General features: G+C 28.3%; 1 protein-coding gene across 1 annotated transcript in view; it reads left to right on the top strand.

Annotated features, from left to right (window-relative positions):
* Positions 1-1,111: 1,111 nt before the first annotated feature.
* The window catches only part of nAChRalpha1 (nicotinic acetylcholine receptor alpha1), a 38,400-nt gene continuing 15,002 nt past the window's right edge, over positions 1,112-24,509 (top strand). The window contains 5 exon segments of the mRNA XM_070647225.1: positions 1,112-1,446; positions 21,774-21,918; positions 22,280-22,341; positions 23,046-23,060; positions 23,131-23,160. Of these exon segments, the coding sequence (XP_070503326.1) occupies positions 21,792-21,918; positions 22,280-22,341; positions 23,046-23,060; positions 23,131-23,160 (234 nt within the window). The 5' untranslated portion in view covers positions 1,112-1,446; positions 21,774-21,791.

The raw sequence follows: 24,509 nt of genomic DNA, 5'->3' as shown, positions 1-24,509 counted from the left end.
AAAGGAAAATCTTTAAATTTAGCGAGAAGAATTTTTTAATCAAAATGCAGCATTGAATGACTGAAAAAGGTTTTATGTTGAAAACATAACATTTGAATTTTCACAATGTGCTGTCAAATGTATTTAATATGAATTCAAATGAGTCAAAATCATAATATTTTTTGGCGTGAGCGAAATCTTTCATCACTTTCATATATGGAAAATTTAACATCAAAGGTTTAAATATGATTCTTAGGATTTTGTAAAAATTTATTACAAAATGTATTTCAAGTTAGACTTCAGAAGCATAATTTTAATGAATCAGTATATATTAATTTCTAATGAAATTTATATAATTTATTATACTATATCATGTCTTTATTCAATTTATTTCCAGGCATATATTCATCATAGGGATGATATAATACACATTTAACAAGCTTCAATTAAACTTGAATCAGAGTTTGAAATATTTTTTTACTAATTAACAATTATAATGAGTAAATACAAAATTTAATAATATATGAATTGAACATTAGTGGTGAAAATAAAAATAATAAAAAAAATGCAAAAAATTAATGGAATCTAATAAATTATGTATTGAAGTGAGAGCCAAAATTAGGCTCATTTTTAAATTATTTGGAACAGCAGGTTAGCATTTCTACTAAAATTGGAATTTCCTTAAAAAACTCAATAATTAAAATTAATAAAAGTATTTTTACTACGAATATTTAATAAATAAGTGTTAATTCAGTGAATGTGCATACTTTATATAAATGAAATTCAATTGAACGTTTTTATAACCTAAAAAAAGCATTAAAGAAATAATAATATGTGTAGTGTAGACTTTATAATACAATATAAAAACTAAAACACACAAACAATTTAGTTGTAAATTAAATTTGAATCTCACTTTTCATTTCATACTCGAATAACTTAAAGAGAAACAACTGGAATTAATTTGCAACTGCATCAACATTTACACATTGATTTATTCTATACACAACAACATATGACATAATAATAATAATAATAAAAATAATAAATCAAAAATCAATCTAACGAATTTTCTGAAAAAGTGATACAAAAAGAATATCTTCGTAGCTCATTTTCTGGACATAATAAATCGAAAAAGAGAAATAAGAATATTGCATTGAACTTAAATAGTTATAAAAACGTCTGCAAGAACTAAAGAATAGCCAAGAAAAAAAATTCAGTACATTTTACTGATAAAAACATCGTAGCAACCATAAATTAGTTGTAACACACAAAAAAGAACGCAGAGATAGAAGGAGGAAAAAAGAAAGCGCTTACAGCCATCAAAAACAGGAAAAAAGGAGAGAAAAATTGTGAAAAAAATTATTTTGAGTTTGAGCCAACGGCACCACCTTCTTTTTACTAGGTGGTTCCACCAGAGGCGGAAGACTGCTGTCATTTGCAGGCAATGCACCGTTTTGCGGATCGACCGTAAGTACATAAACTTTTAAAATATTCTTCTTTATTATTGCCTAATATAGAATTGTATTCAAAGCCAAATCGCATTTTATTATATCTCGCATGTATGAACGATAAATAAACATGCAGATAGATGAAGAAGTTGTGTAATCTACAAACATGAGCCTCGATGCTTCTTATATCTACCTTTTTTTTTGTACATTCGAAAGTCTTACAGGAATAAAAGAGCTATTTATCTTCATAATGACAAAAGGATAAAAAAAATTGTATGTTTCAAACAACACACACATTACATGTGTGTACGTAGAATATTTTAAAATAAAGTCAAATACCGTAAAATGAGGAAAACTTCGATAAACATGTGAAACGTGAATAAAAAGTTTAAACACAATACTCAAGGAGCTAAAAAAGCATTCAATATACTTTTTTTTTGATATCATAAATACAGATCTTGAAAATTATATCCTATACGAAGGAGTTTAATGCTTTTGTTAAGTATTTATCACTTAAAGAATACATTAAGTAGCATTTAAATGTAAATATTTCCATGCTTTTCTATAATATGATACAATTTTGTAGAAAACATACATTTGCCTCAAACAAAATCTGAATTAGTAAAAGTTGAGGAACAAAGTTAATTGCATGTGTACATGCAATTAATGTTTTTAATATTCTGAATATACTGAAAATGTTTTCTTTGAGACGAGACTTCGTATTTAACTTATTTCCAAAATTTGCTGTTTTTAGGAAATCAAATACTGAATTTTAAGCATTAAAAGTTTTTCTCTAAAGCAATTTCTGTGTGGATTAAATAAAGCGATCCGATTTCATCATCTTAATAAAATTTATGTCTGCTTAAGCACCACCTTTAAATAGACTAATCCTTTACTTCCGTTTGAGATGATAATAAATCAAGAAACTTAGAGTATGCAACTAAATAAATACATATTCTACGATTTTCCTCTCTATTCACGTATATTGAGCTAATACACATGCATACATCCATGTAGCTTGTTATAAATTTAAGTTACCGTGTAACAACAGTCTAAGAAAGGAAAATGAGGGGAGATGAAGAAAAATTCTTTTCCTTTTATATCCGCTTTTTGACCCAAAATGATTTTTTTTGCATCAATGCGCGTTCAAAGGTTTGAGCATAGCTCCCCTCTTTTTTTCTTTTTTATTATGTTCTTGTATCCGTCGAGTTTGGGGAAAAATAATTTTTTCAACCTATGAATCAATATTACTAAAGTTCAATTTCCACTATAGCATCATTGTTCATATTGATTTTTGAGTTTCACTGCGATTCATGCAATATTCTTCAGCAGAATCTTACAATATATTTTGTATTCTTTTCATATGTGAACTTTGTAGCTCCATAGATAATACTATAATTTATGTTTGTTCAAGGAGGAAAAGAACAAGCACATAAAGACTTTTCGTATTTTATATATGAATACACACAATGTCTGCATAAAACACCTTAAGCAAGACTGTAAAAAATTTATTTCTGTTCTCAGAAATCACCAACAAGGAAATTAGTATAAAGGAATGTAAAATATTCTGTCGTTTATGACAATGGTCTAACAATGGTAGATGTAGTCTGAACTAACTAGATACTGCTGTAGAGAATGAAAAATAATAAATTTACAAACGTTGTGATTTTTTTCATCAAAAAATAATTAACTAGACTTTACCCGGAAGGCATATGCTGAAGAATTGGCAAAAAATCCTGTCCAGAGTAACTTGACTACAGTCCCAGGACAAATTTGATAACATCCTGTATCAAACCTTAGTCAAATCGACCTGGGGATAGATTTATGGACATTTAAACACCATGCTTTCCGTTGGTCATCCTCTGGATTATGATCATGACATTATGTCCTTATGACATCAATTGTTTGTTATGTCAAAATCAAGAAACTAGCTGTTTGTTACAAAGTTTTGATAATTTTCAATTATCGAATATAAACAAAGTCAAAATAAATTAAGAATATGAAGAGTCAATATATTGATTTGTCTACATCTTCGCTTGGAGACAAGAAAATAACATTTTACAGAGTATTATGAATTGTATTTTTATGTTGTTTCAGAACGGATCAAAAGAAGATGAAAACTTTTTCCTTTCACTCCTTTTTTATATCTCTAAAACAAGACAAAGTATAGATATGAAAAATATGGAATAAGAAGAGAAAATCTAGTTTAATCGATGAGAGTGTTTCCTTTTAGTTGAAGTTGATGTTACCACTGCTTTTGGTACTGATGTAGCTTTAGTAAAAATGAGGAATGAGCGAGAAAAAGGAAAATTTTCATCGGCGCCAATGTGACACTTTGACAGGCACTTTGAGCCAAAAAGACATTTCTACATCGATTTTTCTCTCTTCTATGCCTTTATTTTATTATTTCCATTTTTCATTCTACTGCCATTTACAGTAGTAGTGTGCTTGATAATAGAGTTAAGATAAAGCTTGTTTTAAAAGATATTATTGATCATATAATGTTTTGAGAAGTCTTATTGTAAATAAACATTTCACATGCTCGGTTTCCCTTTTGCCAGGGATTTCTTGCTCCAAGTCATATAAATTGTTGTTGATCTAAAAATCTTTAATTTTGTATTTTTTTTGAACAAGTCAAGTGGATTGGAGCAAAAAGAGCAAAAATAAAGAAATATTACATTCTCTTACTCCTTAAGGCAGAAATATTGTTCTTTTTTTTGAAAATATTTTCAATATTATATGAACATGTTCTTTTGATCTTGTCGTGAATAAAGAAAAGCTTCCTTTTATTTAATATACATACTTTATATTGTATTGTATACTTTTGAGAATAGTAGGATTTTTTTTGTGTATATAAAAGACACATGTCACTATTCCCACGATAGATTTTTTTTCTTCATTTCCTTCGTTTTTTTGTGCTCTATTCTCATCTATCCTATGATAAAGAAAATCCTTTTGTCTGTACAGGTTTGCTTCATATTGCTACATAGCTTAAAAATAAGAAAAAAAATGTAAGGAAGCTTATTATTATTTATATACAGAACTGACATTTTCATTAGATAGCATAATACAAGCCGAATATTTTTTATCTTTCCGAAAAAGCAAGCAAAAGAAATTCCTGCAGAGGTGAATTGCAAACATATATATTCTCGATAAAGATGACGATGATATTACTAAACGAATTTGATTTCGAATTCATAGACATTCATTCCTTTGATCATCAGCCATTTGCTCTTAAAAGTTCTCTGTAGGATTGCTTTATTTTTGCTTCAGACATCAAGATACGCATTTGCCTTTATTTCTATCTTTACACAAATGTGATTTCCTACAAACAATTTTTTTGGCATCGCTTTGTGAATGACAGCACATGCAAACAAAATAAAAAAAAGTGTTCCGTAGGAGATTGAGAAAGAGAATCATGAAATGAATAAGATGAAGAATAAAGGAATATAAATAATAAGAAAAAGCAATGAATAAGTTGAGTGAAAAATTGGTTTTTTTTCCTCAATATTGTTGAGTAAGGAGACATGCATTGAAATTTAATCTGCTCTTTTAATTTAATTATTCAAAAAGAAAAAAATTATTCTACAAATCCCCCAATTCCAAAAACATTTCAATCTTTAGGAATTTGATTCCTTGTGATCAAAATAAATTCCATTATTATGCATTAGTTAAGCAGAACAACAAATTTTCAAAAGTTAAAATATATACCAAAAACTCCAATGGCATGTTCTCGTGACACACTTGTGTATAATGGAGAAACAAAATATACAATCGATAAATGATGATTATATAGTTACAATATTAATTAATATTTTGAATGAGAACAAATAGCGAATTATTGATTTAATTATCAACAAAAAAGAACAAAACTTCCATTCTCATTGACATGATAACAAAACACTTCATTGAATTTGATAATTGATAAAAAGCTGTTTCAATAACGACACAAAAGTAACAAAGAGTCAATGGATTTTTGAGTTCTGATGTTACTATCATCACCACATATATTGAAGCAGACAAGACAAAGTTGTTGTTTATTTTCCAAAAAGTGTTACGTTAGAAAAATGGACTAAAGGAAAACTAGAAAAACTAAATTAATTTTTCCATTTGAGTGGTTTCAGTCTTTACTTGCTAGTAAAGTTGAGATACATGTTTAAAATATTAAAAATTGTCAATAATTGATTGCAATCAACTTTGTCTAGAGAAAGTTCCTGATAAAGATTCGAAAAGTTTATTCAATTTTTAATTAATTATAAGGAACTGGGGCATAGCCATTTTTTTACGGATCGTTAAAATGTGAAGGTGATTTTGGAATTTTTTCACGATAAACCCTAGGAAATTGAAGAGTTTTGGCTTAACTTCAGATATTACAACTATTTCTTAAATGTATGCGCCTTTAAAATTCCATAAAAAACTCAAAAATATCAATGGTCAAAAAGTTCTTCAGACTAATAGCAATTTAATTAAATTAACACCCACTAGATTTTTTTATCCATTTTATTTTTCCTTTTTGCCATGTCAGCATTTGTCTTGTAAAAGGAAAACACAGCAACATCGATCGTTATGTGTACATTACGTATGAAAGCTCTATCCATGTACATCCTTGTTCTATATGAAATTTAGCAATAAATGTTTAATTAAATGGATATTGTACAATTATTGCTTGGTGTATCATCATCCAATGTGCCATGTATTCCGTAATGTGATTTCCTCCTCACTCGTTCACTTTTACTTAGTACATATATTTTTACAAGATATTCTCTCCTCCCTGTAATGGTACAAATGAAAACATCCGTATAAAGTTTTATAATGTGCCAAAACTTCAATATAATTTTATGATATCCACTGTGGTATCAGTGCTATTACCACTTCTCCTTTATAAAAATTCCATTTTGCGTGTCTTGAACATTTTTAAATTTGCAAAAGAATCTGATTGCATCGATAACATTTCCTCTCTTCCAATGGGCGAATAAACACATTATATTCTCGAAAATTATACAAAAGGAACCGTAAAGTACATTATTATTTTATGTCAATTTTTAATGGACACATTTTAAATTTATTTTTTGTTCTGTCAGTCATTTTTACTTGTTTATGAGAGGTTATTTATATCATGCTGCTTTTTAAATGATAATTTTCTTTCAGTTGCTTTCTATAAATAATTTTAGCTGAGATTCTGTTGAGCCTTAGAAAAATTTTCTGAGAAATATTTGGAAATTGAATTTATTAAAAGTTGTAATCTTTTGAGGTTTGGTTACGTTAAACGTTCGAAGTAGGTGTTTTGTAGGCGTACAAAGGTTAATAAAGTTTTATTTGGAATAATTTGCCATAAACGTTGACGAACACATCTAGAGGAAGAAAAATGCTTTCATAATTAATTTTTGAAATGTTGACATTTGAACTTCTTGTTTGGGACATTTTTTATGTTTAAAAAATATTGCCCAGATCCTAAATTACCACAAATGGAGGTTCTCTAATTTTTCAATGCAACAATAAAAAGTAATAAAAGCTTATTAATTTTTTTTTGTAAATTCATCATCTAAAAGGAGCAAAATGAAGGAAAAGAAAGGTGAAAAATTATTTAGTAAAAGTGAAAAATCGCTTGAAAGAAGAAAGCTTAAGCATATTATTTTAATATCCAATAGGTCATTAATAATTGGTACAACGTCGGCAGAAAGTTAGAAGGTGTATTGAGCCATACTTTATACATATTTCTTTTCTCATTATTTATCATGAATCATAAGCGCGTAAACATATAGGCACAGGTCTCATAAATTTTCGGTAAAGTAGCTAATGATTGATTCTATTTATGTTGAATAAATAGAAATTTATCTGTATTCCAAAATATGACTTGTATGCTGACAATGAATTCATACAACAGCATCCACATAAAATATAGCAAGTTGAGAAATGTCCTTGAAGAATAGCCAATTTTTGATTGATTCCGCTATTCATATGGCATGTTTTTAAGGAACTTTACCTCAGAAACTTCGTTTTTTGTTTTGCGTTACCAAATGATTTTCTCATCAACATCATGAATGAATACGTACAACGAAAATAAAATTAAGTAAACATTCGAGAATTTTGTGCAAATATATTTTGCCATTTATCGAATACATGTGGGTAGATGTGTACAAATCAATGATGATGGTAGTAATGACAGTGATGAAGATAATACAACTTTTCTTCTTCCCCCTCTTTTATTTTATCAACTATTATAACGATATACATCCTTGCACATAATGTAGGGATCAAAATATTGATAGCACGAAAAAAGAAACTTTTCAGTCGACGCAATGGCGTACGCGATTTGCACAATTTATGAATTTATGCTTCTCCTTCTGTTTGACACTCTACTTAGAATATTGTCAATCTGCCTACATATCTGTAAACACTCTTCGTTTTTACATCAGACAGACATACCTTTTCTCCTATGTGTGTACGATCAAATGCGATTTAATTTATAATTTGTGCACAAGCACGAAATGAATATACTTTGTGAATTTAGAACAGCACTTTAGCAACGAAGAAAATGTTTTCCATTAATTCACCTTTTCTATCTGTTTTTCTCAAATGAAAATCGTTTTTATAAAAATTACCATTCAATACTGCTGACTCGTTGTAGAAAAGGAACTAACCTCAAAAGTATTATCTGTCCATAAATTAAGTTAGATTATTCTTAATTTACAAATGCATTTTGATTTTTTTACTTAATTTTGAAGTACAATGGGATGCTGTGGATTTTCTGTCAAGAAATATCAAAAGATTAGCAGTTACTGACAAAAAATTAAAACAACTTTTTTATGCCTAATTAATTTCCCACTGGTCGACGAATCGAGTTAAAAATATTTAAATATGATGTAAGACAGAATGCGCAGCTCCAGAGGATGCTCATTAGAATTTGCTCATTAACTGCCTTCTGTTTATGCCTTATTTTATTTTCTTCATTAAATGCACACTCATACTCACATAGATACATAAAAGAAAGACACAATAATTGAAGTACAATTGTATACCTCGTCATATAATAGGTTGAAGAACAAAGTTAATCTCCCAAGGCGAGAAATAATAAAATATTATTACAGCATTACTTTTTGCCATTTACCATTCCATTCTCCTTTTCCATACACACGAAAAAAGCAGTAGCTGTGTGGCAAACAAATGGAATGTAAAAGAAGGAAAAGGATAAGGATGTTACAGTTTTTATGAGTCTTTAATTAAAAGCAGATAGAACAATTTTTGTTGTCTCTTTCCACTGCAATGACACATACACTCTTATGGGGTGACAGTTAAATGAGAAAGACAGAGAATGCTGAAAAGGGTCTAAAATTCTACCGCCGCTGTTATATTATTTCTCCAATGAAAAAAACTTTACTCTGGTTTTATTAACCAAAGCATTCGACAAGAAGAGTAGGAAAAAAATTAACTGTTGTATTGAAAATATCTAGAATAGCATAATAGCAACTAAGGGTTTTGGGCGTTAAAAGTCAAACACCTCGCTTCTCGATAAAAAAAAACTTCTTCAATTTGCTATGGTTGTCAAATCGACCCCATTCTAAAGAATTGGAAAACTATTTCGAAAATCTTCTGATTAAACTCCTGCCTCTTCATATGACTATTGAGTTTTCGAAAGTTATAAAGTAAGAATTAAATTTAAAATGCTGCTATTTTAAGAGTTTGTTGCAAAATCTTTTAAAACTTGATAATCCACTTGGTGTGTCGTGAGAAAGAAAATTTTAGCCACTACTGTCATAGATAGATCTAATTTTTTTCATCTATTGAGATGAACGAAGAAAAAATTAATTAATTTGAATAGAATTCCATCTCTTCGATCATTCAATGGAATGTAATTAAAATTTCAGGCACGGATATTTCCTCTTCAATCATGATATAACGATAAAGTAAAGACAACGAATGTCAATAAGAGATTTACTTCCTTACATAATCAATATAATGGTATGAAGCAGAATGTATGTATAGTATATATAATATAAAATTTTTTAAGGAAAATTGAATAAGATGGGAAGCATTTAAATGCAAAATCGAAACTTCCAGATACTTCACGAGTTTACTTTTAATTTTTAATGAATAGTATTCAATTAAAAGTTTTCCTTTCGTCTTCGACTCATTGATAAATAATGGAAATGTGAGATAGCTTTTTTCAAGTTGAAGTAAAAAGTCAAGAAGCTTCTCTTCATCACCATCATCATCATCATGACAGTTAAGAAAATCAAAAAATCCAGAATCACTCATTTATATGCATAAACATTGTTTTGAAAGTTTTCCTGTCATTCAAAAGAACTTCAATTTTTTTCTTCAAATTTTATTAAGTTGAATTAATTTTTATTCTAATTTGCATAAAAATTCTCCTTGTATAAAGTTATGCAAATTTTGAATGTAAGTTGGTTACTTAATGGACACATGGACATATAATGAATTTGTCTATGACCTCAAAAATGATGAGGATACCATGCACCATATTAGAATCATAGCAAATGGAGATCATATTGATGTCCAATTTAGGATGGTCAATGAACATACATCAAAAGGACTAGATAATCACACTATTCATCGAGCATACTAAAAAGCAGGGACGAAGTTAAAAAGGGAAGCCTTTGGGAGTCTTCTGCAAATTTTTTGGCTACGCCCCTTCAAAATCTGCTTTCTAAGCGAATACAAATTAATAAAAAGCATAAAAGAAGTTAAATATGAATGGATTATTAAGAAATATTATACATAAGCGAATAATTATATCATTAGAATAATATACGCAGACACCAGTCGTTGCATTAGTAGCTTGGAAAATATAACTTCTATATTTCAATGAGTAAAAAAAGATACATGAAAAAAGAGAGTTTAAAATCCCTTATGTGAATATAAAAAGCTTTTGCATATAAAACTTTTTTTTGTTTTTGCTATAAACATGGTAATTTAATTAATGATAATGAAGATGAGCATTATCTAAAACAGGGTAGCCCAAACCCTGGACCACGGCACAATTTTTTTAATAATTTTTTGAATTTTCACTCTACTGGTGTGCTGAATAATATTTTGTTAAAAAAATGTTGTGCTGCGTAAAATTTTTCAAAACCAAAATTAGACATCACTGGTTCAAACTGTAAAAAAACCCTCACTTGTTGGAACATATTGGTTCATGTTTCCTTAGAACATAATATGGATACATTCTGATACATTATGTATTATATGAAAAATTTCATTATTACAATCAACACCGTATTCTTTGTTACCAAAATAGAATATTTTGATGCTTAAAGATTTCACTTCGCAATAAGGAAGTAATCAATCATGCAAGAGATTCTTTTTCAGCCTGAAGAATGGAAAATAATCGAAATCATAAATAGACACATTCCTGAGAGACAAAATGACGACATCCCTTTCATAGAAATATGGGGTAGAAGACAAAAAACTAAGAAGGAAATAGGCAGGACAGCAAGCAAGCAAGAATTCCAATTTTCATTATTTGATGCGTTTACATAGAAAAGCGGAATAAAAGCAAGAAGGCAGAAAAATTGTCGTTTGCTTGTTATATGGAAAATACATTGAATATAAATCATGTCAAATTAATAAGATTAATGTTGTTCCTATAACAATCATTCGAAAATATTGTGATTTAAGAGCTTAGGAATTGGAGAACAAAAAAAAAGTTTCTTATTCATTCTCTCTCTCTTTCCAAGTGACTGAGTGAAAAGAAAGAAAGAAAAACAAAGTCGCTTTTTTCCTTACCGTCATAAAAATATTCCGTTGAATAATTGGAGTAGTATGCTATTTATGAGCGTACATAAAGCAATGATCCTTACTGATTTGGGTTCATTCTATTCTTGCATTTTATGCGCGACCGACAATTTTAAATTTTTCTTCTCTGTATCTCTCTCTCTGGCTTAAAACATATTTCCGTTTCACTCCACCCATTTTTATAAAACGAAAAATAGAAAAAGGACTCAATTTAAATTTGTGGTTCTTTTCTTATTTCCTTTCCCTTCGAGAGATTTTTCTCTTTTAGGAAATAAATTTATTGCTGTCACATGACATTAATATTTTTGAGTGATTCATATGTCCGGAACAATGAGTCAAAAGCTTTTTTCCTTGCTATTACTTAAACGAGGAAAATGTTAATGATGAAAATGAGATGCAAAAAAATCCATTTAGTTTCAAAGACTTTCCTCCATCTCCACATTGCTTCACATATTGTAACAACAAATTATTGTAACATGTTGTTTTGTTTGTTTAAATACACACAACAAGTTAGTAAGACGATATGGTAATTAATCAATTGATTTTTTTGGTTGTAGATGATGAAATTCTTACATTGTTTAAAGAACAACAACTTAATAGAAAGACTTTTTGTCGAACAAAAAGGAAGCATAATCATTAAGTCGTTCTAAAATGTAACTTAATATAATCAATTATATTTAGTGGTTTCTGTACATTATTGTGGCATCGCAGTATATATATTTTCAGATATTATGATATAGATGCTTCCCTATGATGTATATCAAGGTGCCAGAATATTTTATTGATTGAAAAATATTAAATTTCCATCTCCTTCCTAATACCATCATTAGTTACAGAAGCAAAAAAGGAAATCTTGTTCTAAACATTTTCAAAGAAAAAATAAATAAGTTTGAAAGTTTCTAAAGAATATTAAATTTTTATAAGAAAGATTTTGTAAAGAAGAATAATGAAAAAATAGAAGCAAATATTTTCCTCACCTTAAAAGTTTCAATACCTAAATATATCAAGTTTTGATAAAATTTATAAATTATATTTTAATTTAATAATGATTGAATCTCTCAAAACAAAATTAATTTCATTAAAGTTTCTGTAATAATCAAGCATAAGATGCTTGAGATCTTGTTTTTCATCTTTATCTTCTTACTTTGCTGGTCATACAGATCTATTGTGATGCATGACCTACCATAGATGCTATCCGAAGTTGACTGTATCGCTGGCTATTCTTTGACAATTACCAATTCCAAATGCTATATTATCTCTTTTATTTCAACTATATAATGTCTTAGGCATCGTGATAAAACTTAAGAACATGGCATTATTGTATCGATTTTGTTTTGTAATTGATTGTATGAATTAGAACTTTTAATTATGCATTTCAAGACTTTAAATCTTTGGTTAGCCATAGAAACAGCATAGAAACGATGTAGAAGATGTAAAACATATTAGGGAAAAATTGCTGGCATAATTTACGTAAATTGCGAAATAGGCATAAAAGTAAGTGACGTATAAATTGAAAGAAGTATATGGAAAAATGTTGAAAGGAACAACAAGAAAATTGTTGTTATATTCTTGCTTTATGTGTGCTTAAGAATAGATGGATATATAAATTGCGACATAAATACCAATCTAACCACCGAGGCATTTATCAGGATTTGTAACAAAAGATCCCTAAAAATGAAACAAAAATTGTTGTATACAATTGATGATAATGACCGTCCTGGAATTAATCCTATTATAAATGATGGTATATTTTTACTATCCAACCATCAAAATGCCTTTTGCGTTACTCATACACTCTTGTGGTTCGGATATGCCCTTACAATGATGATGATTATGATGATGAAAATGTGAAAAGTGAGGAAGCAGAAAAAACAACAACTAAGAGTAAAAAAAAGTAAATTCCCAGCAATAAGTCAAAAAATTGCCATTTCATACACTTGAATGTAACTGATGATAGTAACAATATTCTTATGCTTATTCATGTGTATATCCTCACATTTCTCTCGTCATTCGTAACATTCCTTGAAACAAATCAATTTAGAAAATTGAGTTTTTCCTCTCTTATTCTTTCTTTGAGCTCTTGATGGTGAAAAAAAAGGAAAAGTTGGTGAACACTTATTGAATAATACACAGACAGACACACAATAAAATAAAAAAAGGTGAGATGATAGAGAATGTCACGAAATAAAAAAACACTTTTATATGATGATGAATCGAAATGACAATGTACTATCGACATTTTCAATAAGTTTTCCATTTAAAATTTATTCTCATCTCTTTCCATCGTTTTACTTTTTGGACGGGTATACATGTACGTACATAAAGTATATATATGGCGGAAAATATAATGGCGGATATGTGCGTCGAATGTATATAAAAAAATTTATTATACATATTTTTTTTTTCCTTTTCTCTTACTCAGATCCTCTACCGCGGCGTGAGTCACAAAAGGCACATTTTTATTTTTTTTCTGAAATACGCATGCTGTTGGTGTTGATGGTTGCTTTTCGGCATTCATCAGCAGAAAAAAATGAGTATGTGCTATATATCTGTTATAGCCATTTATTTAATGCTGAAAAAAGAAAATAAAAGAGAAATGTGCGAATATTTATATTAGGGAAAAAAGTATAGAATCGTCTAAAAATTCAATATTTGAAAATAATAATCATTCAATTCTTTGAGCAGTAGATTGATAAATTAGGTTCCATTTCGTAATAGAAAAAAAGGGATTTTGAAGCTTGTCAAATAAAATTTAATATTTATGAAGAGACTTTTTTTATGATTTAATTTGAAAACGGGTTTATTGTCATTGAAAAATTCTAAAAGTATAATTTGCGTTTCTTTTCATTTCTTTGAAGATTTTTTCACGAATTTTATTAATAGCATTCATGCTTATCATAAGCACTTTTCATAATTTTCAAGGGGATACGAATTAAATTATTCTGTATTTGAAAAACTTGACTGACTTAATTATCTTTTCATAAAAATTTCTGCTTGTGTAGGACGTTTGCTTCTTTTCTGGCTATATACATACTTTTCTCTTTTATAAGCAAGAAAAATTGTAAGATAAATTTAAGGCTTTAAAAAACACTAAAGTAAAATGTTGAGTATTAGGACTAACCACTATTATGTAAGAAGAACGATTGAGAGGATTAACTGATGACGCTTAGATTTTATATAGATATATTTTCCATGACTGGACACCCATTGATTTTCATATTTCATTGAGAGGAAATGTTTCAATAAAGTCCATAATTGAAATAAAATCTACAGATTGTCATTACGTTCACCACATAAATTTATGTTTTTTCTGCTTCATACAATAAATAACATCGTATGTGATCTATCAAGAAACTAAAATGGAGGCTCAATCAGTTTACTTTTACTAAGCAAAGATGGAGACAAAGAAGAATGAGAATAAATTTTGTCTCAAATAAATTGCTGAAGTCTTCCTCATGATGATTATCATGTTCTCTTGTTATTGATGATCTGCATTACGAACCATTATTTAATCCACTAGAAAGATAACGACTTTTTTTCTCTTTATCTTTTACTCTCTCATTCCGTTCGCAGTAATTGAATACACACAAATACATATGTGGTTGTTCACGTTTTGCTGACATTTGCAAAAAAAAATATATAAAAATGAAATTCAATAATAAAGCTTCTCATATTTCGTGCACTCATAAGGACGTCTACATATGTACAAGCGTAAATATCCATTTTTTCAATTGTATTATCAAAAAGAAATATAAGAATGTATAATAGTTCGATAGAGCAAACGAGAAAAAAAGGAAAAAAGAAAATTTATTATGTGGATTATTGAATATTATCTTAATGCATCATCTTGCGGTAAACGACTACAAATTTATATACAATACTCATGAACATGGAAGCATAAGCAATTTTTACAGAATGATATATGAATCTTGTAGTAATAATTGCAAACCATTTCTTACACTCATCCTGGAATAACACATTTGAAATATATAGCTATAATAAGAATAAGAACAAATATGGAAAAAATCTCGTAAAATGACTTCATAAATTGTTTTTATATGGGCATTTATACTTTAATGTTTATTATCATATAACTTTCACTGTGTCCTCTCATGACATTTTAATTATTTATTTTAATATACATTCAAACTTATTATATGGTCCAAATAGCGTCGTAAAGTTAATAAATCAATTGTGAACCTAAAAGTTTGTGTCCAAAACATTTCAAGTTTCATTAAATTGATTAAAGACCTGCAGTTTTGCATGATTTGTAAGGAACAGTCAAAAGCTGCGGGCCTGCACATCTAAAAAAGATTTGTGTATGTTTTAATCAATATGGGTAAAAAAGTGCATACTCATAAAACTTCAACAAACTATTTTTAATGCAGCATAAGATTACAAGAAAATTTTAAAAAAAAATCCTTATCTAATATAATTTCACGACTATGAAACATTCTGAAGAACTGCAAAAAAATCATTTCTGCATCCCAGTGCAATGCTTCTAGAATCCCAATGAGAGCAAATGTCAAACATTAATTTTTTAATTTAAAATAAGCTAATTAATGAAATCTCAAAGATAATCCTTTTTTAACAAATATTCTCTGAAATTTATGTTCAAAAGATGCTTTGTCATGGCAACAAAATTACCCACTTCTTTAAAGTTTTTTAATAAAAAAATTTCTCTGTAACTTTTTCGTTCAAGTGAATTTTTTTGTAAAAGTAAATAAAAAGCAAAAGCATGGAATAAAAACTTTTTTGTTCTAAAACGTTTGTTTTATACTAAGCTTTACTTAACAAAACTTTTCAATATTTACTGATTCCACAAAAAATGATTCCAATCACATTTTATCATGCTCGTTCGCTATATACTTGAATAGTTTTACTTGATAGAGATTCATTTCATTAATTTTTCAATGGATTTCACTCAGTGATGTAGTAGATGAATAACCGAAATTCTTCTATGTTTAATGTAAAAGTGAATCCTTGTAGGAAAACGTGACATAAATTAGATTCTCAGTGAAGTCTCTTTGATAATAAATCTATAGCTTAGTCAACATTTCGAAGAATGTAATATGCAGTGTTAGTGCCATTTTGATAGTCTGACATGTGAATGAACGACTTATCCTTTTCCACTACTATCTCAGTACAGCAAAGGCTGAGCTGAATGTTAAGCAGTTTTTTTTCTTTCTTCCAATGCATTTTTCACAGCTATTAAAAATAAAAACTTCTTACTATCCTAACATATTCTTCTTCTGTTTCACGATTGAAAAAAAAGAAGCAAGCTCATGAAATAACTAAATGGAATTTTTATGCTCTTTCTTTCGCTCATCTCTACATCAATCCTAAAAGATAAGACAATAATGTTTGATAGTACGATGAGTATGGGAACTGTCGAATAGCAATGCAATAAATTGTGCTTCTGTTAAATGTATCATGAATGAAATATGACATTGAAAAATCTTTCTCAAAATTAATGTGAATAATTCAAATTTTTCCTTCAAAACTCTACTAAAGTTGACTTGATATGAAGCCTGATCTGATAATTTGCTTTTAGAGGTTAATTTATCTTCGGCAGAAAATACAGTAAAATGTGTGGAAATTGTGTGGAAAAATAATCGACACAAATAATAGGGAAGAAAAATGTAGGTCGCTCATTGTCAAAAAAGCGTATCAAACTGAATAGAAAAAGGATCACAAATAAGTGCTCAGTCGACTCTTAAATGACATTGTATAACTTTTCCTCCATCATTCAGAAAAGAACAAGAGCAAAATTCAAGGCTTCGCAAAAATTGATATTCATACATTTCTCTCGTTTCTACTTTTTTTTTGTTTCTTTTTTTAAAAAAGTCACCAAACATTTAATTTTATGTGATGATAAGGTATAGAAAGAAAATGTATAGCTGTCGACAATTTCTCGACGAAGCTATCAATTCTGATGAGTTCAATGGGAAGAACTGAGATGATGACAATATATATTTAAAACATTTCTCTTCCGCAATGATGCATCCATTTAATGATTTTTCTTTCGTCGCTAATAAAGAACGTTTTGTATTTCTAGGAAGACAGACTTTAATGTTTCATTCAGGATATTCATCAATAAAAAGTTATCTTTATGATCGTAGATTTTTCCAACAATGAACTACGTTTTTCTAGCACACGTGAATACATCAATATATGCCGAATAACGGTTAAACTGAAAATCAATCAAGTGTCTAAATACATATAAGTGATCGAGACCCATCATTATCGACATTGTCGAAAGTATAAAAAGAGGCAAGAAACCCATCAAAAATGAATCTATTTTTATCCAATATTTTTCACCCTCCAATAATGCACGATGATGTGAAATCATGTGTATATTGAAGAGTCATATTTTTGTTATTTTGCTCTACAAGACAATAATAAAATTTTTTTTATTGCATAACTTTTGTGCGATGATGATTATGATGATGACAAAGAACAACCGATGATCATAAAAATCATTATGGCGAGGGAAATGAAAATTTAAATATGCAAATTTTTACACTTGACATTTTTGCGACGCAAACGATAGCGATAAATATATTCGAACAAGAGAAAAGAGAGTATGCGAGAGTAAAGTTTTTCAGGTTTTTGTGTACCAAATTTCCATAAAATTGTACCACCAACAATGCGTTAATGACATTAAAACATGCTTCATGTTGAGTGTGAAACATACTATCGGAAAGTTATAAATATGTACGTAAACAGTGATTTATACAGAATGACAAACTTTTGCCAATCATATAAAATTTTGTGTATTTTTAGGGGACATGCTTTTTATGATTTCAACATAAAACTCACAGAATTCATATATATTAGTTCATACATATTGATGGATAAATCAAATTCATGAAATAAAGCACATCATATGATAAAAAAATGATATTTTTACAACACATCCCGGAAATCCTTCATAAGTTCATTTAGTTGATCAAACAGCAGCAACAGTACAAAGAAAAGAACAAGGCGACGACGAGCGTTTTGTTGAATGAAAATAAAGTCAGAAGAAAAGAATGAAAAAATGATGACGATGACGAATTTGGGTCGTAAATTACACAATAGATTTGCTGCTGTCTTGTTCCTTTATCTTTTTTTATTATTCTCACATTCAAGTTGCCAAACTGACTAAATATTTACTTAAATATAATTGAACTTAACTCGAAAAGTCACTTTTTACAAGGTAAAGAACTGTTCATGATTAACCCGAACAAATAACGACCATTTCCATGAGTATTTTCACAAAATTGACCATGTTCAAATATATTGACTGAGTATACTCATAAGCACCCAAATTTAAATGATTATACTCATTATCTTTTAGAGTACGAGTTCTTACGTTGTTCGAAATGAAAGTAAGCAAGACAGAGAAATTTTATAACTGTTAATATCATGACATTATTGAGAATTAGAGGAAAATGTAAATGTAGGGAAAATTGTCTGGTCGTACAATATATTAATAATAAATCATCCTTCTTACGGCTACTGAGAAAAAATTTTAATCGGACTCATGCAGAGTTTAAATTCAACAAAAGTACTTAAGATTAATGGCTGACTATAAAGCAATTTAAACTGCCTCAAAAATTTTATTTTAGATTTCTTCCTCTAAAATTAGATCATCTATTTTGAGTTTATTGTTCTCACAGCCAGGGACTTCTGTCATTTATTGTTATGATATCATTTTTATATCTTCTATATTTTTTTTTTCCTTCTGAACATTGTCCTTTCCATTTAAAAGGAAATGATGTCTCTTTCTTTAATGCAGCATGTTAAATCGTTATGATTCCCATTTAGTGGTTGATATTGCAAAAGACGTAAGAAGAACTGTTTGAATTATGATTTTAAGAACTAGATAAATTGCTTTATATTTTATGAGCTCTGCTTAAAAGTTTTGTGAATTTATTTAAGGTTTTTGAACCTTGTTGAGGTAGATGAAATAAATTGAGCCATAGTTCTTTAAGTTTATATAATGATTAATCAAGTTCTAGGTATATGAAAAGATATAAACATTTTTGTTATATGATATAGTAAATTAAACCAAAACCTCTCACATGCTTTCACTACGAATATCATTTTTATCTTCATAAATATCAATGAAGGTAGAACAAACCTTTTGCATTAAATTAAAGTACTCGCATTTTTTATAAAAATTTATTTCCTTTCCATTTTCTTTCTGCTTTTGCAAAAGAAATTTCACCCTTTTATGAAAAAAAAATTGTATGTAAGATTCATGAAAATCTAGCTCAATGAAACTTAAATGAAACAGGTATGAAGGCAAAATATAGAAACAAAGTAAAAAGGTTACCATCGTTCTTTAGTAAACACGTCATGCTGTATGTGTGTGTAACTTGAGATATGAAAAAAAGGATATAAAAGTTGGAGTGGTTTCGGCCTCACCCTAAAAATAGAACAATTTATTAAATATGCATCACCTTAAGTTTGCAATTTTTAAAAGGTTTTTTGCCCTTTTATACAATTTTCCATTTTACGGATCAATATACAATCAAACTACACGAAGGAAGTTAAACAATAATATTGTAAGCGACTTAAGGAATATTTGCAGATGTTGAATAGTGTTTCTGTTATTATAACTAGTAATTCGTATGATCAACAATTTTCACACTCCTCCTGTATAGACTTTAAAATTTAACCTCATTTATTATTTGTCTGAACGGTATTAAAAATTAAAAAGAATGTCCAATTTCTTATTATACCTTATACCACGAAAAATTCTCTCTTTAAAGATAAAAGATGCTTAGTGAAATTAAACAGGTACACTAAATTGTGTGTTTTTATTTCAAACATACATTGTTAATGCAAACAAAGCCAAAAGAAAGGAAAAAGGACGAAAATCATAAAATTTTAAATTTGTTTTTTCAGACGTTTCTTGAAAATGTAATCATGGAGAATTAAAATATCTAATAAGCTCCTCGTCCAAGGTTGTTGAGTAACAACTTCTCTTATTTTTTGTTCTTTTCTTCTTCCTTTTCTTCTCCCATTTGTTGCTATTGTTGTATTTTTATACAATATAAATCATGCGTAAAATGTCTAAAACCTTTTTAAGGAGAATAAAAATTTAATTTTCTCAGAGTGTCGAGTAAATTGACGAGAAGAATTTCAAAGGTATTTCAAGTTACACTTCTTACTAAGATGATACTGAATATGCCATTTTTGTTTTACTAATGTTGCATGACGAAAATTTTTAATTAGATTTTTAAGAAGTGCACAATAAGCAACTATTTAAGTTTGATATTTAAAATTATAAAGATTTACCTAGACAAAAATTTTAATTAGGTATTATAAACTTTTGTTCGATAAAGTCTGTGCAAAGCTCTTTGCAGTGGCGTATCCAGGCAGGTGAAGAAGGGGATCAACCCACCTATTTTTTGACAAAACTCATTGATTTTCTAGGGAATCCAAAAGTTCACGTCCTCATTTCTGGCTACTCCCCTGGATTTGTGTAGCAACATTTCCTTTAATATACATATTTAATGTTCTGTATACATTCCCACTTGATCATTAATCATTGTTTGTCTTTAAAAGCAAATACATTTCTAACTTTGAGGAGGTAAACATATTATAAGCAAGAGTTTGAGTTGATTCTTCAATTATCAACATGATTTTCGAAGCTCAAAATCAAAGCTATAATTTTTTTTGCTCCTGCAGTAAATAATTTATGTACATTTTTTAAGTACATCAATGGAAGAAACGAAGAAAAAAACATCGAAATAAAACGAAAGCACGTGCATGAAAAAGATTTCGTGAGCTTCATAAATTATTACATTATATTTTGTAATGAGGGAAAAGGAAATTAAGTTTCTGTTGCGTTCGTAAAAAGAAGTAAAGATGAATGCAAATCAGTAATGTATAGATGCGCATAAAATTGTGCATTAATTTTATAATAAGAATGAAATTTTAAATTGAATTTTGATATTAGTCAGGTGGTAATTGTACACATGTGTCGGGTAACAAAAATGCTTTGGATGCATAAAAAAGTTACAAGTTGAGACAGACTAATAAAAATGATATAACTCTCCCATAAAAAAAGAGTGTACTCGTTAACAAGTATACTGAATTTTGATATTTTTCATTATGTGAATATTAATTTGATCTAGCAACGTCAACACCACAAACAAAAAGAAAGTTTAACTGTAACTTTCGTATAAAATATCAAGATAAAAGCATGAGGGTATAAGAACAAAAGTAAAAAAAATGTCAGAAAAAAATATTAAAATTATAATGTTGAAAGTTTTATGCTAAAAAAATTCTTTGAGATTTTTAATTACTTTCGGGGATTTCTGTTTTCTCTCGCTATCGAGACTCGTCTTTACGGCTCATGTTTTTAATACATTCATCAAGTTACCCTCATATTTGCCATACTTTGATAATTGGATTTTCATCATCGAAAAAGAAAGCGCTTTGAAAATTTAATGATTTTGATTTTGGCTTTGAATATTTATTTTTCATTAAAATAGTTAAGGATGCAAATATTGTTATCGTAAAGATAAATTGGCAGAAAAATTCATTTAAAAATTAAATTTCATTAATTTTCTCTTCTTTCTTTATTTTTAGGGGTGGACCTGGCCTAAAATGGGGAGCGTTTTTCTTGCGGCTGTGTTCATAGCGTTACAGTTTACTATTGGAAAGGCCAATCCAGATTCAAAACGTTTATATGACGATCTATTAAGCAATTACAATCGATTGATAAGGCCTGTGGGTATGTATAACATTAAATATATAATAATTGAGCCAATTTTGGTCAAACGATATGGGAAGTAATTTTAATTGGATTTTTACAATTATTCTGATACTCTTTAAACATGTGAATGTTGGAAGATTATCTGGATAACTTTAATGGTTTTAAAATTGAAATCTAAAGATCACATCCATGTAACCAAAATGTTCCAAATGTATTACAATGTTCCTTACGAACGTTAATGTAATGCATATGGAACATTCTGGTTACATGGGCGTTCATTACTACTTAAGATCTTTGATTAGATTTAATAATATTTGAACAGTGATTTTAATAGTCTCAAAACATGATTTTCATGCATTTTATTATTCTTGCTTCACAGGTAACAATTCGGATCGTTTAACGGTGAAAATGGGTTTAAAATTATCACAATTGATAGAAGTCGTAAGTAGTGTTGATTTTCCAAAACTTAGAAGTAATTTCGACACATTTATAAAAGTAAACTGGTAAAGAGGCAGTTTACGCTTCTTCAAACATGCTCGCACCATTACATAAAAGAACTTTTTGATATTCACATCATGAAACGGTGTGAATATGTCGCACTTTATTAAAATCAACAGAACTTAAATTAAAAATGAAATCAATTATATGATAATTAAAAATTAAAAGACATTCGAGAGTGAATTATATATACGATTTAATCTGGAGTTATTTCTATTTGCTGAATACTTTTCTGGTGTGAAAATGATTTCCAATTTACGGTTATAATATATTCATTTATTTGCATACAAATTGAAATAACTTTTTCATCTTTCATTTTTTATTATTCTTATTTTATTATCATCACTTCTACATATATATACACTCTGTTCAGTGAAGTTGACAGAATTTTTTGACTGTTATTAAAGTTATTATTTTTACATTTTTTCATTTTCATTTTTCTGTTTAATGTTATTCGTGAATATGATATGATGTTATTATATTCACATTTGCACATAATTTATTTTTTCAAATTTTTATAATGTATACCGATATACAGAATATTAACTTGAATATCATAACATCTTTCTTTTCTTTCCTATGCGAATTCAATTAACATTAAATTTGTTTTTCATCACACCTTACGTCATCGCAATTTTCCATCACAGAATCTTAAAAATCAGGTAATATTATGCTTGCTTTCAACAACAGTAGTGATGCTGAAAAAATATTTTTTTTCTTACTTTACTTCAGATAATGACAACAAATGTCTGGGTGGAGCAAGTGAGTATTGAGTTTCCTTTCTTCTCTCTTTTTACTTTTTTACCTCACAGTTTTTTCCAACGCTCATTCATTCTTATTATTCTCATTTTCCCACCATTTGCGCTACTAAAAACTGAGCTCTCACATACATAAGCAATGAAAATTTTCATATATAACTCCATGAAATTTTAACGATCTCGAGAAGAATGAGGCGCAACATTTGCATAAAGATTATTCTACAATGAACCATTTGTCAAACACAATACTGTGCAGAATATTATCAGAATATTTTGTAAAATTCATATATACTTTCTCTTTTGTAAACGTACACAGAAGTATGATAATGAAATTTTTATTAATGAAATTAATTTTTTATACTGATTTTATTTGTATGAAAAAAATAACAAAAAAGCAAGGAAGAAAAATTTGAAATCCATTTAAGAAAAGCAGCCATAATTTTATTCTAACTTCTACGCAAATGCGTGCATTAGATTGGTCAGAAATCATGTTTTCTCAATTTTTCAAACACACTGTGTATCTGTGCATTAAGTGCTATGATTTATGTTTTCTTAATATTTCAACTAAAATCTTAAAATTGACATTGAATTCTGAAGTACTTAGAAAACATGAATTGAGGCTTTGAGACACAACAGTACTTGAACAGTTTAAAGCATAGTTTCGGCAAAAAAGCACAGTCTAAAGTTTTTTGGCCACATCACCTCTAAATAGTATTTAATATAGATTAATTCAACTGTTTCAGTAAAAATATTAAAGTTCTCGTTGAGTCCAACATTACTGTTAATCAAGCGAGATTTAAAACTCCTGTATTGAAATTAAGTTATCTCTTTAATGATGATCAAGTTTTTTTTTGCACTGTTAAATCTCATCTGCATATTCAATATTATATCGCACATATGAAACAATATTTTAAAATCTCTTAACTGAATTACCTTTACAAATTTTTTCATTCATTTTATCTGTCAGTATATATACATTTACTTCAAAGCCTTTTTTATTCGAATATTTTGACATGGAAAAAATTGAATTTTTTGAATACCTCCATAAAAAAGTCCAATGTATAAAAAAATTCTTTTCATTGTGAATTTAAAATTCCTGAATATATATTAAATTCTTTTTTAAATTAAGGATCTCTCTGTTGCCACATTTCCTATTTACTTTTTCATTTATCTTTCCGTGTAAATTTATTTTACATTTTGAATCGAATTTTTCAACAAAATGAATTTGTATTCTTTTGGAAATATATTTGTGCCTAAAAATCACCATTGATTTCTATGATAAGCATTGTTAAAAGTATTTCCAATAATTTTGAACAAGATAACTTAAACCAAAATCAATAGAATATATGACCT

The sequence above is a fragment of the Chironomus tepperi genome, unplaced genomic scaffold, assembly GCF_022539635.2.
Source record: "Chironomus tepperi strain 1889 unplaced genomic scaffold, CSIRO-AGI_Ctep_v1 contig_376, whole genome shotgun sequence".
NCBI lineage: Eukaryota > Metazoa > Arthropoda > Insecta > Diptera > Chironomidae > Chironomus > Chironomus tepperi.
This window is presented reverse-complemented; position numbering and strand designations above follow the sequence as displayed.